The 13,543-nt window shown below is 42.9% G+C and overlaps 1 protein-coding gene across 3 annotated transcripts in view; it reads left to right on the plus strand.

Annotated features, from left to right (window-relative positions):
• The window catches only part of LOC111260207 (LIM homeobox transcription factor 1-beta), a 48,082-nt gene extending 40,245 nt beyond the window's left edge, over nucleotides 1-7,837 (plus strand). For all 3 annotated transcript variants that reach the window (XM_086968200.1, XM_086968203.1, XM_086968201.1), the window contains exons 4-6: nucleotides 3,775-3,989; nucleotides 4,388-5,141; nucleotides 5,395-7,837. In XM_086968200.1, the coding sequence (XP_086824326.1) occupies nucleotides 3,775-3,989; nucleotides 4,388-5,141; nucleotides 5,395-5,584 (1,159 nt within the window). In that variant the 3' untranslated portion in view covers nucleotides 5,585-7,837. The remainder of the gene's footprint in view (nucleotides 1-3,774; nucleotides 3,990-4,387; nucleotides 5,142-5,394) is intronic.
• The last annotated feature ends 5,706 nt before the right edge of the window (nucleotides 7,838-13,543 follow it).

The following is a 13,543-nucleotide window of genomic DNA, read 5'->3' on the forward strand; positions in this document are numbered from 1 at the left end:
ATATATATAAACGTAGCTTTATGGCAGCTGCGTTTTTATGATATGAGGTTATCTTGCACAGACGGAAGTGTGCACTCTACGTGAGAGATGTTTTTTTCATTACAATGTTGCTAAGCCGACGGACAACTATTACAACTCGTAAAATAGCGTATTTTAAATAATAGATCTGTATATAGTTTCGATTCCGGCCTGATTTAAGACATAATTTAATTTAATAACTTGAAGGCTTAAGGAGTAAGTTACTCGGCGTGACCGATATCTACATACCGTTGGGGGGACCGCCGGTTGAACTAGCTTTTTATACATTATTTTATTTACTTATTCTTGTATGGGTAACCTTAAATTCGATCAATACATTCCGTTGTTAAAGGAACGTAACCGTATGTGATCGATATACAGGTAACCCATCAATATTTTCTGACTTAGTCTATTGTCCATATCTCGTCATGCGTGTGAAAATCTGACACTTTCAACATTCATGCGGCTCGTTGAGCATTTCTTGTAGCTTTTACATAGTGTTTATTGGTGGATTGCTTTGGTCTAATCGGAACTCACATGTTGGTATACATCCGTCGAATGTTATCAATACATGACCTGCGCATGTCATACCAGTAGATAAATACCAGCAATTATCTTATTATTTTGACACACATTTAACATGTTTATGTAGTCCTATACCATTCACCAGAAGGCAGAGTCAAGTTCAATCGCAATCTGCGAAGTGTTAATGTTTGGCGTTGAAATGCGACAGGTAGCTTTCCGACTAAGCGGCATTTAGCGTAGTCATCACGCACACTGTGCACCTGCCATTGCTGTTCGTAGATAGTTTCATTGTAGCAGCCAAGTCTGCTGCTGCATCTAGTAATAGCAGCTCAGCAATCAATGCTCGTATGTACTCCCCCGTGTTATGCCTCGTGCTGTGGAGCAGTACCGTTTGTCTGCACGAACGCCCCCCTTTACTCATGTTAGCTCTGTTGGGTGCTCATATTAAGCCTTGCACGCGTTAGCTCCGAAACAGCAAATGGGTCCGTCCTGATTTGTACCTTAGGCTACTGAGACAGGCCGAACAAAAGTGAAAGTGATTGCACACAGCTTATCGTCATACTTTTTCCCTGTCTACCGCTGATCCACTATTTCACTATGGCCTCTATTTTTCCCTCGATCCTTTATTCGTCTTCATCCATTCCGCTGGGCACCTCCCAGTTCTTTTAGCCACCAACGCACTGACTTATTCTCTCCTAACAGATAACTCGGTTCCGTATTAGTAGCTCGCCTGGTCGAATGAGGAACTAGGGCTGCTTCACATGACTTAGCGCGCACATTTCCTTCGTCCCTTGTGCTGAAAAGGTAGAAGTGACTATCGGACGCTTTTCTAGTGCTTTGTTTGTCTGTGACCGTGTGTTTCTGTTTACGTGTGTGTATGTGTACGCGTGACTGCTTGTGCCAGTGTTTGTTAAAGGAGACGAAAAGGGAGAGCCAAAGCGAGAGAAAAGACGAAAACAGCCTGTGAAGCAGCGAGAGAAAAAGGACGAAGGATGTGGATAGGAAGATTATAAAGACAGATGTAGTGGGAAACCAATAACAAGTACGGGCTAGTGCTATGCACTAAACCGTGCGTTTTGCTTGGTACCTCTCAATCTTCAGCCCCACTTCAAATAGAGAGTTCATTTGGATTTCTTTCCGAACGACAAACTCGGCGACAACTCATCACTGGTGTAGACGCTAGTGGCAACTGGTGCTTTGGTCATACCTTTCTTCACTCAATATGGGCATTCTCTCTCACACGATGGGTGCGTGGATCGTCCATAAGCACACAGCACCCATTCCGTCGTCCAGCGGCGATATAAAAACGCTCTGCAACACGAGTGTTTTCAAGTTCCACCCATGGCTCGCCCTTATCTGTGGTCAGTTGGAAATTATTCACTCAATCCAGTATACCACTTCATTCAGATAGTGGCAGTCTGCGTTACATGCAATGGTAACCGCACCGTATTGCAGTTATATGCCAGTGCATGCAGTTTAAAGAACGGCAAACGTTCAGAAGACAGGACCTTGTAGGCAGAATACGATATTACCATCTGCAAGCGGACCATCGGCTGGAGCAGCTCGCTTCCTGCTCTTATTCGTGCTGTTGCTTCACCGTTGCTGGACTACAACGATCGAGGAGGTGACAATAACGACTCGGACCATTGCTACAAAGTGCCCAGAAGAGTGTACATAGCTCCTTCGTTTCATGTGTACGTTGCTCTGTGACAGGACAAGCGAATGAGCTTGCGAATCTGCCTGTCTGTCGATGAGCTTGTCTCATCGTGCGTGTGTGGCTTCAGGGGGTAGGAAAGGGGTGCAAGGACGCGATGACTCTGGTTGTTGTCCTGTGTGCGGAACAAACAGCCTGCGGGGAACATCTTATTGCTGTTGACTCCTTGGCCCGACATCGTTCTTTGGCTATCGTCCCTTTCCAATGCTAGCTTTGCCTTGCTGCTCGCCGGTTCCTGCTTGCCTAGCAACTCGGTTTCGGTCGTCGATGACCATCTAGCCCGTCCAGTCAGACGGATGCATCCGTGGCCACGAACCATTGGCCGTAGGTAGGGCCTACCTATCTATGCTGTTAATGGTATAAAAGCTCTGTAGAAATATCTCGTAGCCTTAGATTTAGACACATCCAGCTAGATAGTTGTATTACAAAGCTGAGCTGCTATACTGAATCCGCAATGCTGCTAAGCTGTCTGCGAGACGTACTGCTCTGCTAAAACACAGGAAACCTTTGCAGGCTCAAAAGAAGGCGGCAATGGCAAACAACGACTAATCGACCAGTCCTCACCTTCTTTTCTATTTTCGAGAAGAAGAACTCCGGCCGAGGCAGGGGTGTACCTAAAGAGAAAAAGGTTAATTTTTGCCAAGGTATCGGAACACCAGACCTTCAATTCATCTCTATGCCAACAGCTGAACGAAAGCGCCATCTCATCGATGTGAGGTTGCGCCAATATGTGCTAGTTTATGCGCACTAGTGTTATTACATATGAGGTCGAAAGGCCAGCAGGGGCCGTTGGGCCGATTCGTTAAAAGGTAGATGCCTTCTAACTCTGTACGCTATCGGTGAGAGCCCCGCCGTTGTTAAGAACCATATTAGTTGAATTCGATGACCAATACAGCCTATACAAAGCGAATTCGGGAGACTAACCGAGCGGCTTAGTAGCCAAATGGAAGAAGCACTAACTGAACTAAAGCCTAGGCACAGATCGGTAAACACGGACGACATAGAAAAGGACGCGGACTTAGACTGCTGCCGTGGCAATTGTTACCATAAATTTCTTTGCCCAAATGTAGTAATGTTACACTTAAAGGAAAGAAAAGGAAGTGAGGTACGGCGCTGAACTGGTAAACCAATCACCTCATGTAACAGAAAGGCCGTGGTGGTACCCAAACTATTCTATGATAATAAACTGTTAATCTGTTGTACAAAGGTAGTTTAGCACAGATATAGCTGTGTAACGCTGATGAATAAGTTCACGCTTTTGCTTTTAGTGATCTACAGGCAGAAAAACTTTTTACTGGTTACTACTACTTAAATTTGGAACGCAAAGCTTTACGGGTGGGATATAAAATGTAGAAATTGTTTAGGGTCTTGATCATGCAGTCTACAGCTGTGCACCCACCCTGTATATGTACACCTCGTTACTTGCTCATTATAAGAAAAAGAGACTATCCTATATCTCAATGAATTCTTACAAGTTTTAATTGTATAACTAAATGTGTTGTATACATATATTGCAGATTATTTGGAGCAAAGTGTGCAGCATGTACAGGTTCGATTGCTCCAGCTGAACTCGTAATGAAGGCGTTGGAGCAAGTGTACCACCTTTCGTGTTTTTTATGTTGTACATGCGGGCGTCAACTGCAACGAGGAGATGAGTATGTCTTGCGCAGTGGGAGGCTTTATTGTCGACAGGACTTTGAGAAAGAAATACATCTCCTACAACAGCTACGTGGTATGCTAATTTCTGACTCCAATGAAGAGAATGTTCTATACATTATTAAATTCTAATAAAACAACCTAAAATATAAGTACCATATACTGTACAATTAAGTTTTTTTAATTTTCTCTGCGAAAATTATCTCTCTCCAGATAAAAAAACATGGTGTTTTTCAACAAGTCTCCTAAAATTGTCGGTTGTTATCCATGTTCGTCGTTTGTAGGATTGTCTCGCTATATCAACGAATCTGGGACATTATGGAAGTAAATCCCCATTCGTTTTCATCCTGTAGGTCTAACCGTTCGTTGGTGAAATCCAATCAGTTTTGACGTGAGTAAACGCTATAGCGGCTATGACATACGTGAACGACTATTAACTAACAGCGTAAGCATCGACCTTCTCGTTCGTAATAGGCAACGTTGAGGCCGCTGTAGTTCCCGTCAATGGAGTTTCGGTAACTGGACAGACGTTGCTACCAGGCACGCTAACTGGACCTGGCACAGTACCGACTGGTGTGACGGTCGCGGGGGGCGGCGTGGGAGCCGTAGGGGCTCCCGGGGCGCAGAGGCCTGACGGACGAAGGGGGCCCAAGCGTCCTCGAACGATGCTAACGACGGCACAGAGGAGAGCCTTCAAGGCATCGTTCGAGATCAGTCAAAAGCCCTGCAGGAAGGTCCGCGAGGCATTGGCGAAGGAGACAGGTCTGAGCGTACGTATCGTTCAGGTGTGGTTTCAAAACCAGCGGGCCAAGCTCAAAAAGATCCAGCGTAAACAACAACAACAGCAGCGGAACGGCGGCTCCGGCACGGTAGCGCGGACGGCACAGAGTAACTGCGGTGACTCTTCCGAGTCCGAGATAGCCTCGTCCACGAGAGACTCCTGTAGGCGCTCAGAGGACGGAAGGCAGTCTGCCTCACCAGATCTCGTCGGCTCGTCACCGTACCGCCTCGCGCTGCATGAACTCGACAGTGCGGGAGGGTCCCCCTCGTACAACATAGTCCCTAGCACTGTCGGCGGCTTACCCTACGATAGTCCACATAGTATGCCATTCTATGCACAATCAGAACAGGCGTTTATGAAGACGGAAATTGGAGCAGACTCCGAGTCCAGTCTTGGCGGGCTCGAGGACGTCCTCATCGGATCCGCTCAGAGGACCACCCGACAGGGGTAGGTTAGTCAGGGATAGCTCTAGGTAATTAATCCAGAAATAAAGAGATAAATAATAAATAAGGCTTGTTTTCTTTTTCTATCGTGTCGTGTACCGCGTCTGTTGTGCATTGCATTAATTTATTATTATTATTATTACTTGACAGATACGCGCTGTGCGACGGGTACTGCTTAAACGACAGTGTTTAGCGTTGTGCAGTTTCTGTTGGTTGAAGGTTTATCTGACTGACGAACAGACTTCCTCCGTTTGCAGATGTCCAACAGGCGGCGATGACGAGGCCGCCGCTCTGTTAGCACGCTCATTCACCGGGAGTCTGCACGGCAATGCTCTCAATACCATCAACCCGTTGAACCCAATCGATCGGCTGTACTCGATGCAGAGTTCCTACTTTAACTCGGCAGCCTCTCCTGGCGAGGATCAACTGCGAGTGCAGAATGCCTAAATCGTTCAGCTACCTAATGGCTGTAGCTATCTTCACTTCATGTTGCTATGGTTTCTTACGTGGGCTGTACTATGACATCATATCGTTGACAAATCGACGGACTGTCACCCTCAAAGCGCTACTCGTTTTCCCTTAGAACGTAATTCTGGCATGGTCCAGAAATAAGAACAACAGGCTTTTCCGATTAGCTATTACTATGTGTACCGTACATGGCTTGTTGTAGTCTCGTGGAAAAATGCTACGACTACACGTCATTGCATACTTTGATTTAGACCTCAGTCACCGTTTGTCTGGCTGGCCGGCTACTATCGACTTGTTGGCTTTCCATGGCCGGCGTGCGAATCTCGTTTATGTAAATATTGAAATAAATGAACGATCCTACCGTCAACTTCGCTATTTCTGTCGAAAGACCGTCCCTGTCGTCTCGTCTGAAAGGCTGGCGCCGACGACAGATGAAGAGATAGAGGAAAGCAGTGGCATTTGATCCCACCTGTAAGCGACGTTTTCACCAAAAAACATCGAGGAGACGCCTATCAAGTGTAAAGAAACCGGAAAAGCTACAGCCTGCGTGTGTGTAGACATCCGTACACTCACATACATAGGGTCGCATACAGCCAGCTATCATGCCATTTTGCGTATTTTTATTATGCCACAGCTCCGAGCTTTCATGGGTTGACAGAGCCTTCAGTTGCAGTGAGGAGGCGTTGGCCCATTTTTAAAGCCTGCAACGGCAGCAATGTTGTTTTCTACATTCAGCAGCGTTGCTCCATTAATTATAGTTCCATTAATCTTAAAGCTCCTGTTGTCGTCGGTGGACGACCATAGGCGCCGGGACGCAGTCGTTGAACTTTTATATCATGATTTAGCTTTTTTTATTCGCAATGCCACGGCCTCTCAGCTTTTATTCAAACAATCTCTCATTCTTCGGATAGCCCAATTTATAAGCACTTAACGCGTGAGGCAAAGCACGCCGAAGAGTTCAGGGAGAGGGAAACGACGTTTGGGATAAGCGAGCGTGCGGTTGTGGCTGACGCCGCTAAACGTTTAAAACGAATCTTTCGGGACCTAGAGATTATGCTGCGTAGAGTTGTGCCGTTTTTGAGGGCAAGAGTAAGCACGTAAGGCATCGAAACGCATATTCGAGTGTAATAGCATCACAGAATGGCAACGTAACGGCCAAATGGATTAAGCGATCGGTCTCTGGAATGGCTTGCGCCCACTTGCCGTTACGATCAATGAACGTGACCCGTACATTTGTAAATATAAACTGTACAAAAAAAAAAAACATTATGATGCTAATAATACTATAACAATATAAACGAATTAGAATACGAATGCACAATAATATGCTGATACTGACTATATTAATATAAATCTAAACAGCATTAGTAATCATCTCAGATATGGCGAAAACCAAGCTCATCAGTTACAACAACACAATATTAAAAAACTAAAGTGAAGATCGACACCAATCTAAGGATAACACTTACGATGACGATGATCGTGATAAGAAGAATAGTAATAATAATAAAAGTTAAAAAAAAAAAACCTAACTAACTACATGTAACTAAAAGTAAAATGAATGATTCTGGCATTCGTAGTCTCAGTCTGGGTGCCGGTGCCAGCTAACGGTCAATACGCAGGGGTGCAACGGCAAGGGCTGTTAACGCGAGATAAAATTGCGATACTTGTCCAGTAGAGAATTACGGGAAATGGTCAAGTCAATAAGCAGGATAAGCCGTGAACAGAAAGACAGTAAAGACCCTTGACATTTGACGAGATATACGAAAAGAAGGTAATGAAGCCTGCCGACCTATAATGTTCATTGTATGTCCCTTCCCCATAATCCTTTCGAAAGTAGGTTTTCAAATAGGAAGTGTTGTCAGTGAGGTGAAAATACTGAAGCGAAACAAAATCTGTTTTAGTTCGTGTTTGTTATTTTGAGATTTTTCGTGTTTACGTACGTATTTCTGTGTTCGTATCCATTCGTTTTCCCTGAGGCTTGCGTATCCCATCTATGTTTCTCTCGCGAAGTAATCGTTTATCAGTTATTCTTACGCTTGATGACATCAGCTTTTGACAAACAAGGACTGTGCAAATTGCGCTGGTACAGAATGCCTGAACTGGATCATGAGTAAGACAGAGATCTCCAACACATATCAATAGCGTCTTTCAGAAGGTGGCCGGACTTTATAAAAACGCTTAGCTGTATACAGATAATAATAAATATACATGTTTAATATAACAAATCAATATTTTGTGTTTTTCATTTAACATCTCACAGGTACACATTCGCGCATCGAGAGACAGCAGAGGGAGAGAGAGAGAGAGAGAGAGAGAGAGAGAGAGAGAGAGGGAGAGAGGGAGTGTATTAATGAAGATTCCGATTTTGCGTTTGTTCACTAGTAAATTAGGCGAGAGGATACGAATCTAACCTAGAAGATTACAGACGTTAAATGTTTGATTATTCATGAACCATCTGTCGTAGTTATTATTTAGTGGCGCCACGCGTCAATGCAGAAATAACGACGAAGTATTTTATAAATACTTATTTAACTGAACACATATTCTTTATGTCTCAAAATATAATTAGCATATACTTAGTTCTCTACTACATCTTTGCTAATAGTCATGGTTATCAATGCACCGTCTCTATCCACTCTGTATGAGCTAACCACGTCAGTCGGTGTTTCCTTACGCAGAGCTACGCATTATAGAGATGGCAGGGCGAGCACCTAGATATCGTTCGTGACTATAGTGGTGTTTGATCATCTAAGTATTTCATATGCCGCTACGACGCGCAGCTTCATTGAATTTCTTCTGCTAGTTAGAAAAAATGGTACTCTATCGATATGTTGCTGCTTGTCGGTTAGCAGTCTCCCCAAAGATCGTTCTACTCAAGTGTGAGGGAGACTCTTTGTGATTCCCGCTTTCAGCGCTCCCCGTCGCCAATCGGCGAACTGCCCCCAGCAGTAGCCGCGTCAGCGGGGGTAACAGCAACAGACGAAACAGCACGAATAGAAGCCAGTACAGCAGCCGTCTAAAGCGTGGCGACGTCGCAGCAACATTGTCCTGCATCTGTAAGAGTGTGCTTTGAAAGAAAAAGCTCTTTTGGTTCGATGCTGAGTGTAAGTTACCCGGGATCGAGACCACCGATGCGCTGTCTCGCAACTGCAGCGCACAGCAAGCATCACTAGGGAGGGACTTACAATACGAATTTATGCAGCAGGGGCGAATGGAGATTGCCATCGTAACAAAGAAGTGCAGAGTGCAACAGCTTGCAAGAGTGAGAGGAACAGCGGCGCACGCCGCGTTGGGGGTTTACATGAAAGCTTACATAGATCATCAGGAAGGGAAGCTGCTGTGAGCTCAACTTGAATTTGGCAGGCAGGCAGACGACGAAGTAGAACTGACTTGCTGATTGGATGGATGGATGGATGGATGCATGAATGAATGGATAGCTGGCTAGAGAGAAAAGACATAGATAAAGACATACGTACTCATAACGCTTTGAACCCGAGGGCGACAAGGGAACAACGGGAACTGCAGCTGGCTGTTTCTTAGACCGTTCGCACCAGAATGTCACTTGCTTACTCGTACCCAACAAATCGAAGACTAGTATTATACTATCAGGCTATACCATATGGTACAGAAGAGTTAGCGAGAAAAGGCAGATGGGCGTTGCTAATGTACTGTTTTGCGTAGGCAAAGAAGGAAAGACGTCAGCTTATTAAGACAGACTGATTCAGTGAAGATATGACAAAGGTCGTTGATTAAGTACTGACCAGTACCCGACTAGCTGGTCAGATTCAGATTTTTAATAAAGTGTTGAATAAAGAGATAAACAAAAGCATTGCGAGGATCTCCGATGCTCGGGAACCAAACAGGGTTCTCGGGCGTCATTAACTAAACGATTTGACCAATTCCCTTACCAAGGTCTCTGCGTAAATGTTTGGCATTATTTAAATCGAGGTTTATATATGCAGACGGTATTTAACGCTAACAACTAACCTGGCCTCTTTAACACACAGTGATTAGATGCTTCAAAAAATACTAGGTATAGATAGCCATTCACGAATGTACGTATCTGTGAAAAAATACTGTTAGAAAATGTTTTTAAATTCTAATCAGTAGACTGAGCGTAAACAGCAGACAGATATCGTTGGATGCACGCAGATATGAGTTCGTTTCAATTGGCAATGTTATACCTTAATACCTTGTGCTGCAAGTAGATAAACTACCACGTATGGGCTTTTTAATGTATAATATCTCTAGGGAACAACATATTGTCGTAAGTAATGGCACTCTAGTCTTGCCTGTATCTTTGCCGTAATTAGATCCAAGTTAGATATGAACGCCTCCTAGCAAGTTTAGCGTCTCACGAGTATATCATCATAACTCTGTATCGTAACTAATTAAGCCGTTGAAAAAACAATAAAAGGGGTCTTGAATGTCCGTGATCCGATTTTTTTAAAAAAATTATCTTGTCCACTTGATCTTGAATCTCTATGCTGAGCCTGTTCTGGCGGTCAACGAGGAATATTGGAATGGTACATTTACGTTTATCATAATTGCCTAAACAGAACAAATACATTTAGCCTAGCGGTAGTTGGACAAGCGCTAACTGCGTACTTCTTCATAAGACCTGCAGTAAATTAGATGCAATTGCATTTCTGCTGAGAAGCATAAAATTTAGGACAGTTTTTACTGTCTTTTTTCAATTTTGATGGCATCTTTTTAATTAATGAAGAGCTCAATTACCTATTATTTGATAGCCTACATGCCTGTTTATATTTTCGTGGTGAGATTCGAATTAAAACACGGGAGATACCTACAGGTTTAAACGAGAGAAATAATTATGTTTTATAATGTAACTTCGTTATGTCCTATAGTAGATGTTTTTCTTATTAGCAAACGCTACATCGACAATATTCTAACATTTATTTAATCTTTCATTATAAGATGAACGATCAAAGTAGGCCTATAACCTATTTCTTTTAATATGAACGAATAAGCTTCTCGTGTGAAAAGAGGGAGTAAATTTGCCCTTAAGACAGGTACCAATTCACATGTAGATGCATTTTTCTTGAGCTGTACAATTAACTATTTCGCTTTGATTGAACCTAAAAGGCTGATTTTACGATATTGTATTTAAGCTTTTGACATCTCGTTTTTGTAGAAGCGACTACAGCCACTTAATAAAAAAGAACGGCCATCTAATTGTTCCTAGAATTATCTGAGAACTACTTCAAATACGTACCTACACGTATATAGAACAAGCGAACTGCTTCCACAAAATTTTCGCAATTATTATACCCGCACCGGGTTCGGTCTTGTAATCGAAGCGTACTATTTGCCTGCTCTATTTTCTTTACTTCGGACCGTAGGGATCGTATAGTTATGTAGAAAAATTATACCAGTCTTGATTTCTCTTCAACACCGATGTCCCCCACAAGCTATGGTACCTTTCTTTCTTGTAAGAACGACAAACAGAAACCGATTTAGATAAGTTCGAAATAACTGTTCCTGTAGTTAGGTAAGCTTATCGAAGACGCGTACAATTGTCATTACGTGGCTTAAATCGCAGTAGGCAGAAGAAGGTTTTTAAGGAAAAAGCCGCTAACGTATTGTTCGAATGGTGAAAGTTGGCGCGATCCGAAATTAGGATACGCTGCTTAGTGCCGACTGTCAACGGAGCCCTACACGTATTTGGCAGACGCAACTGTTCTCCACTCGAATATTAGAACGGAAAAGTCCAAGTGACGTTGACATAAAACATCGACAGCTTATTTTTTGATTCGTTTCCTAATGGCCTCTGTCTATGGTACGCAAAGGGATAACAATACGTTCTTCTTATTTCATAATTCTCCCTATTATTACTATATGTCCTATTTATGTAAATAAAATATGTGGATGAACCTTGGCGACAATAGCCACATTGTTTCAAAACCGCAAGATGAACTTTTTACGTTTATCTTTTTTTATCTGTTTTCCTACACAATGTGCTAAAATGTTGTCATATCATGTTTTCTAAAATGTTATTTTTTAAATTGTGCAATTTGAGAGCATACGCAGGCTTGTTGTCCTGGTTTATCAAGACTAATTCTCCTACAGTCAGGTTACGATAACACGACGACATTCCTTGAAAATTTACGCGAGATTTAGGTTTCAGGTGTATTTATGGCTTACTTTTATAGAACGAATATGATTTTGTATAGCCCGAAGATCAACTGAAGATCTTACTGAGAAGTTCAACCTGCCAGATCTGGAACCTTAGTGACTATTGCGTTCTGATATAGCTTCAGGCTAGGCAGTTGCGAAGCAAAAACAAGCATCTAACAGCGCCACCTGGGTGCTCCGGAAGGAACCTTAAATTCCTAACCTTTCTGGGAAAAGCCAGCTTACCTGCCATGCACACCCCTCAAACGCGAAGTCTGAGCGGGCAAATGCAAACATCTTCGAACGCTTCATTTATTAGTACCTTCAGTGATTTTCTAAATCGATTCACGTTTCATTGAAGTGCGTCATATATTTTTTTTCCAAGTTGTTAAAAAGAGCAGTGCTGTCCAGTTTCTTATATAGTTTGACGAAGTTCCATTCAAGGGTGTTTTAGCCCACGGCTAAAAAGACAATGTTCTTCGACCGATGTTTCGATTATGTGTATACAATCCATGGCAAGCGTTGTTGTTCCTATAATTTACACCAGTATCTTTCTAAACTGTTAAAAACTTTATCTTGATTTATCAAAAAATTATGTTTTTTTAGTTACTTGTAATTGGAATGAGCAAGAAATCAGTTTAGAATCGAAGCATACGTGTCTTTTCACGCTTTGCACATTAGTTTGAATCGGATGATGACCCGCGGTTGATTTTAAAAATACTACAGCACGAAAATGGAGTGAGGTTTTGCGCAAGCTCAATACTTAATACCATTCTTCTGTCTCTATGGTATTGCCGACATTGTAGAGTTGGTAACGTTTATATCTTAGTTGTCGTACGCCGTCCTGTAGTATGCCATTATTTCCATATCACCAAAAAGTCACGACAACGGTGTATAGTTCAACACGGACCCCTAAATAGAAATCAACCATGAACCTTTATACGTGAGCGGACAACGTTTCGGCAATTTTTCAAAACTAATCAATATTTTGTTAATTCCCGAAATTAGAATATGTCTTTTTTCTACAAAGCAAGAGTTGCGCAATAAAGCTAGGTTGACCACAATGTCCAGAATATTTCGTTCTCTGGCATCACAGTCTTCGTAAGCTGAGTCTACTCGCGTTCAGCGTATAGCTCCCGCGCGCATAGGATCCGCCTATTCTCCAGCAACCCCCGGTTGATCTCATTTAATCCATAGCACTAACCCGGCTGGTTTGCCCCTACTGCGACGTGTCTAAGGCACGACGGCACCTTATAACACAGGAATTAGTTGTATATCCAACCCTTTTGCGGCTTCAGTATCACTGCAACTGCATTGATTTTGTGACAATTGCTCTCTTCAGCTGGTCAAAGAAGCGGTCGTTGCTAGCCCCTCTAGAAGCTTCAGCTTCTCATAGGTCCTACACTACGCTAGGACCTCTCTTAGATATCATCGTGATCGAGACAACAGGCATGTCCGTGGAAGATGTCAAAAAGGGAACAGTGGGCATCGAGGATTAGTGGTCATGTTGTGACTCCGATGGCAGGCTCATGCGAATATAATGAAGATGACCGCACACTCACGCAGATACATTCACAGAGACAGTGAGAACGCAGAACATCTCACAAATATAATTAAGTGCTCCTCACTACAATTACACTGTGAACTAAAGAAGATACGCTAATTCTACATTCTCTAATGATAATGTTTAATTGATAATTAGACTCAACAACAAAACATTAATGGGTCACGATGATTAAACATCAGCATCTAACACACAATGAATATGCACGCAAGAAAAAGAAAAATAAAATTGTTCAG

This window comes from Varroa jacobsoni, unplaced genomic scaffold (genome assembly GCF_002532875.2).
Source record: "Varroa jacobsoni isolate VJ856 unplaced genomic scaffold, vjacob_1.0 scaffold_410, whole genome shotgun sequence".
Lineage (NCBI taxonomy): Eukaryota > Metazoa > Arthropoda > Arachnida > Mesostigmata > Varroidae > Varroa > Varroa jacobsoni.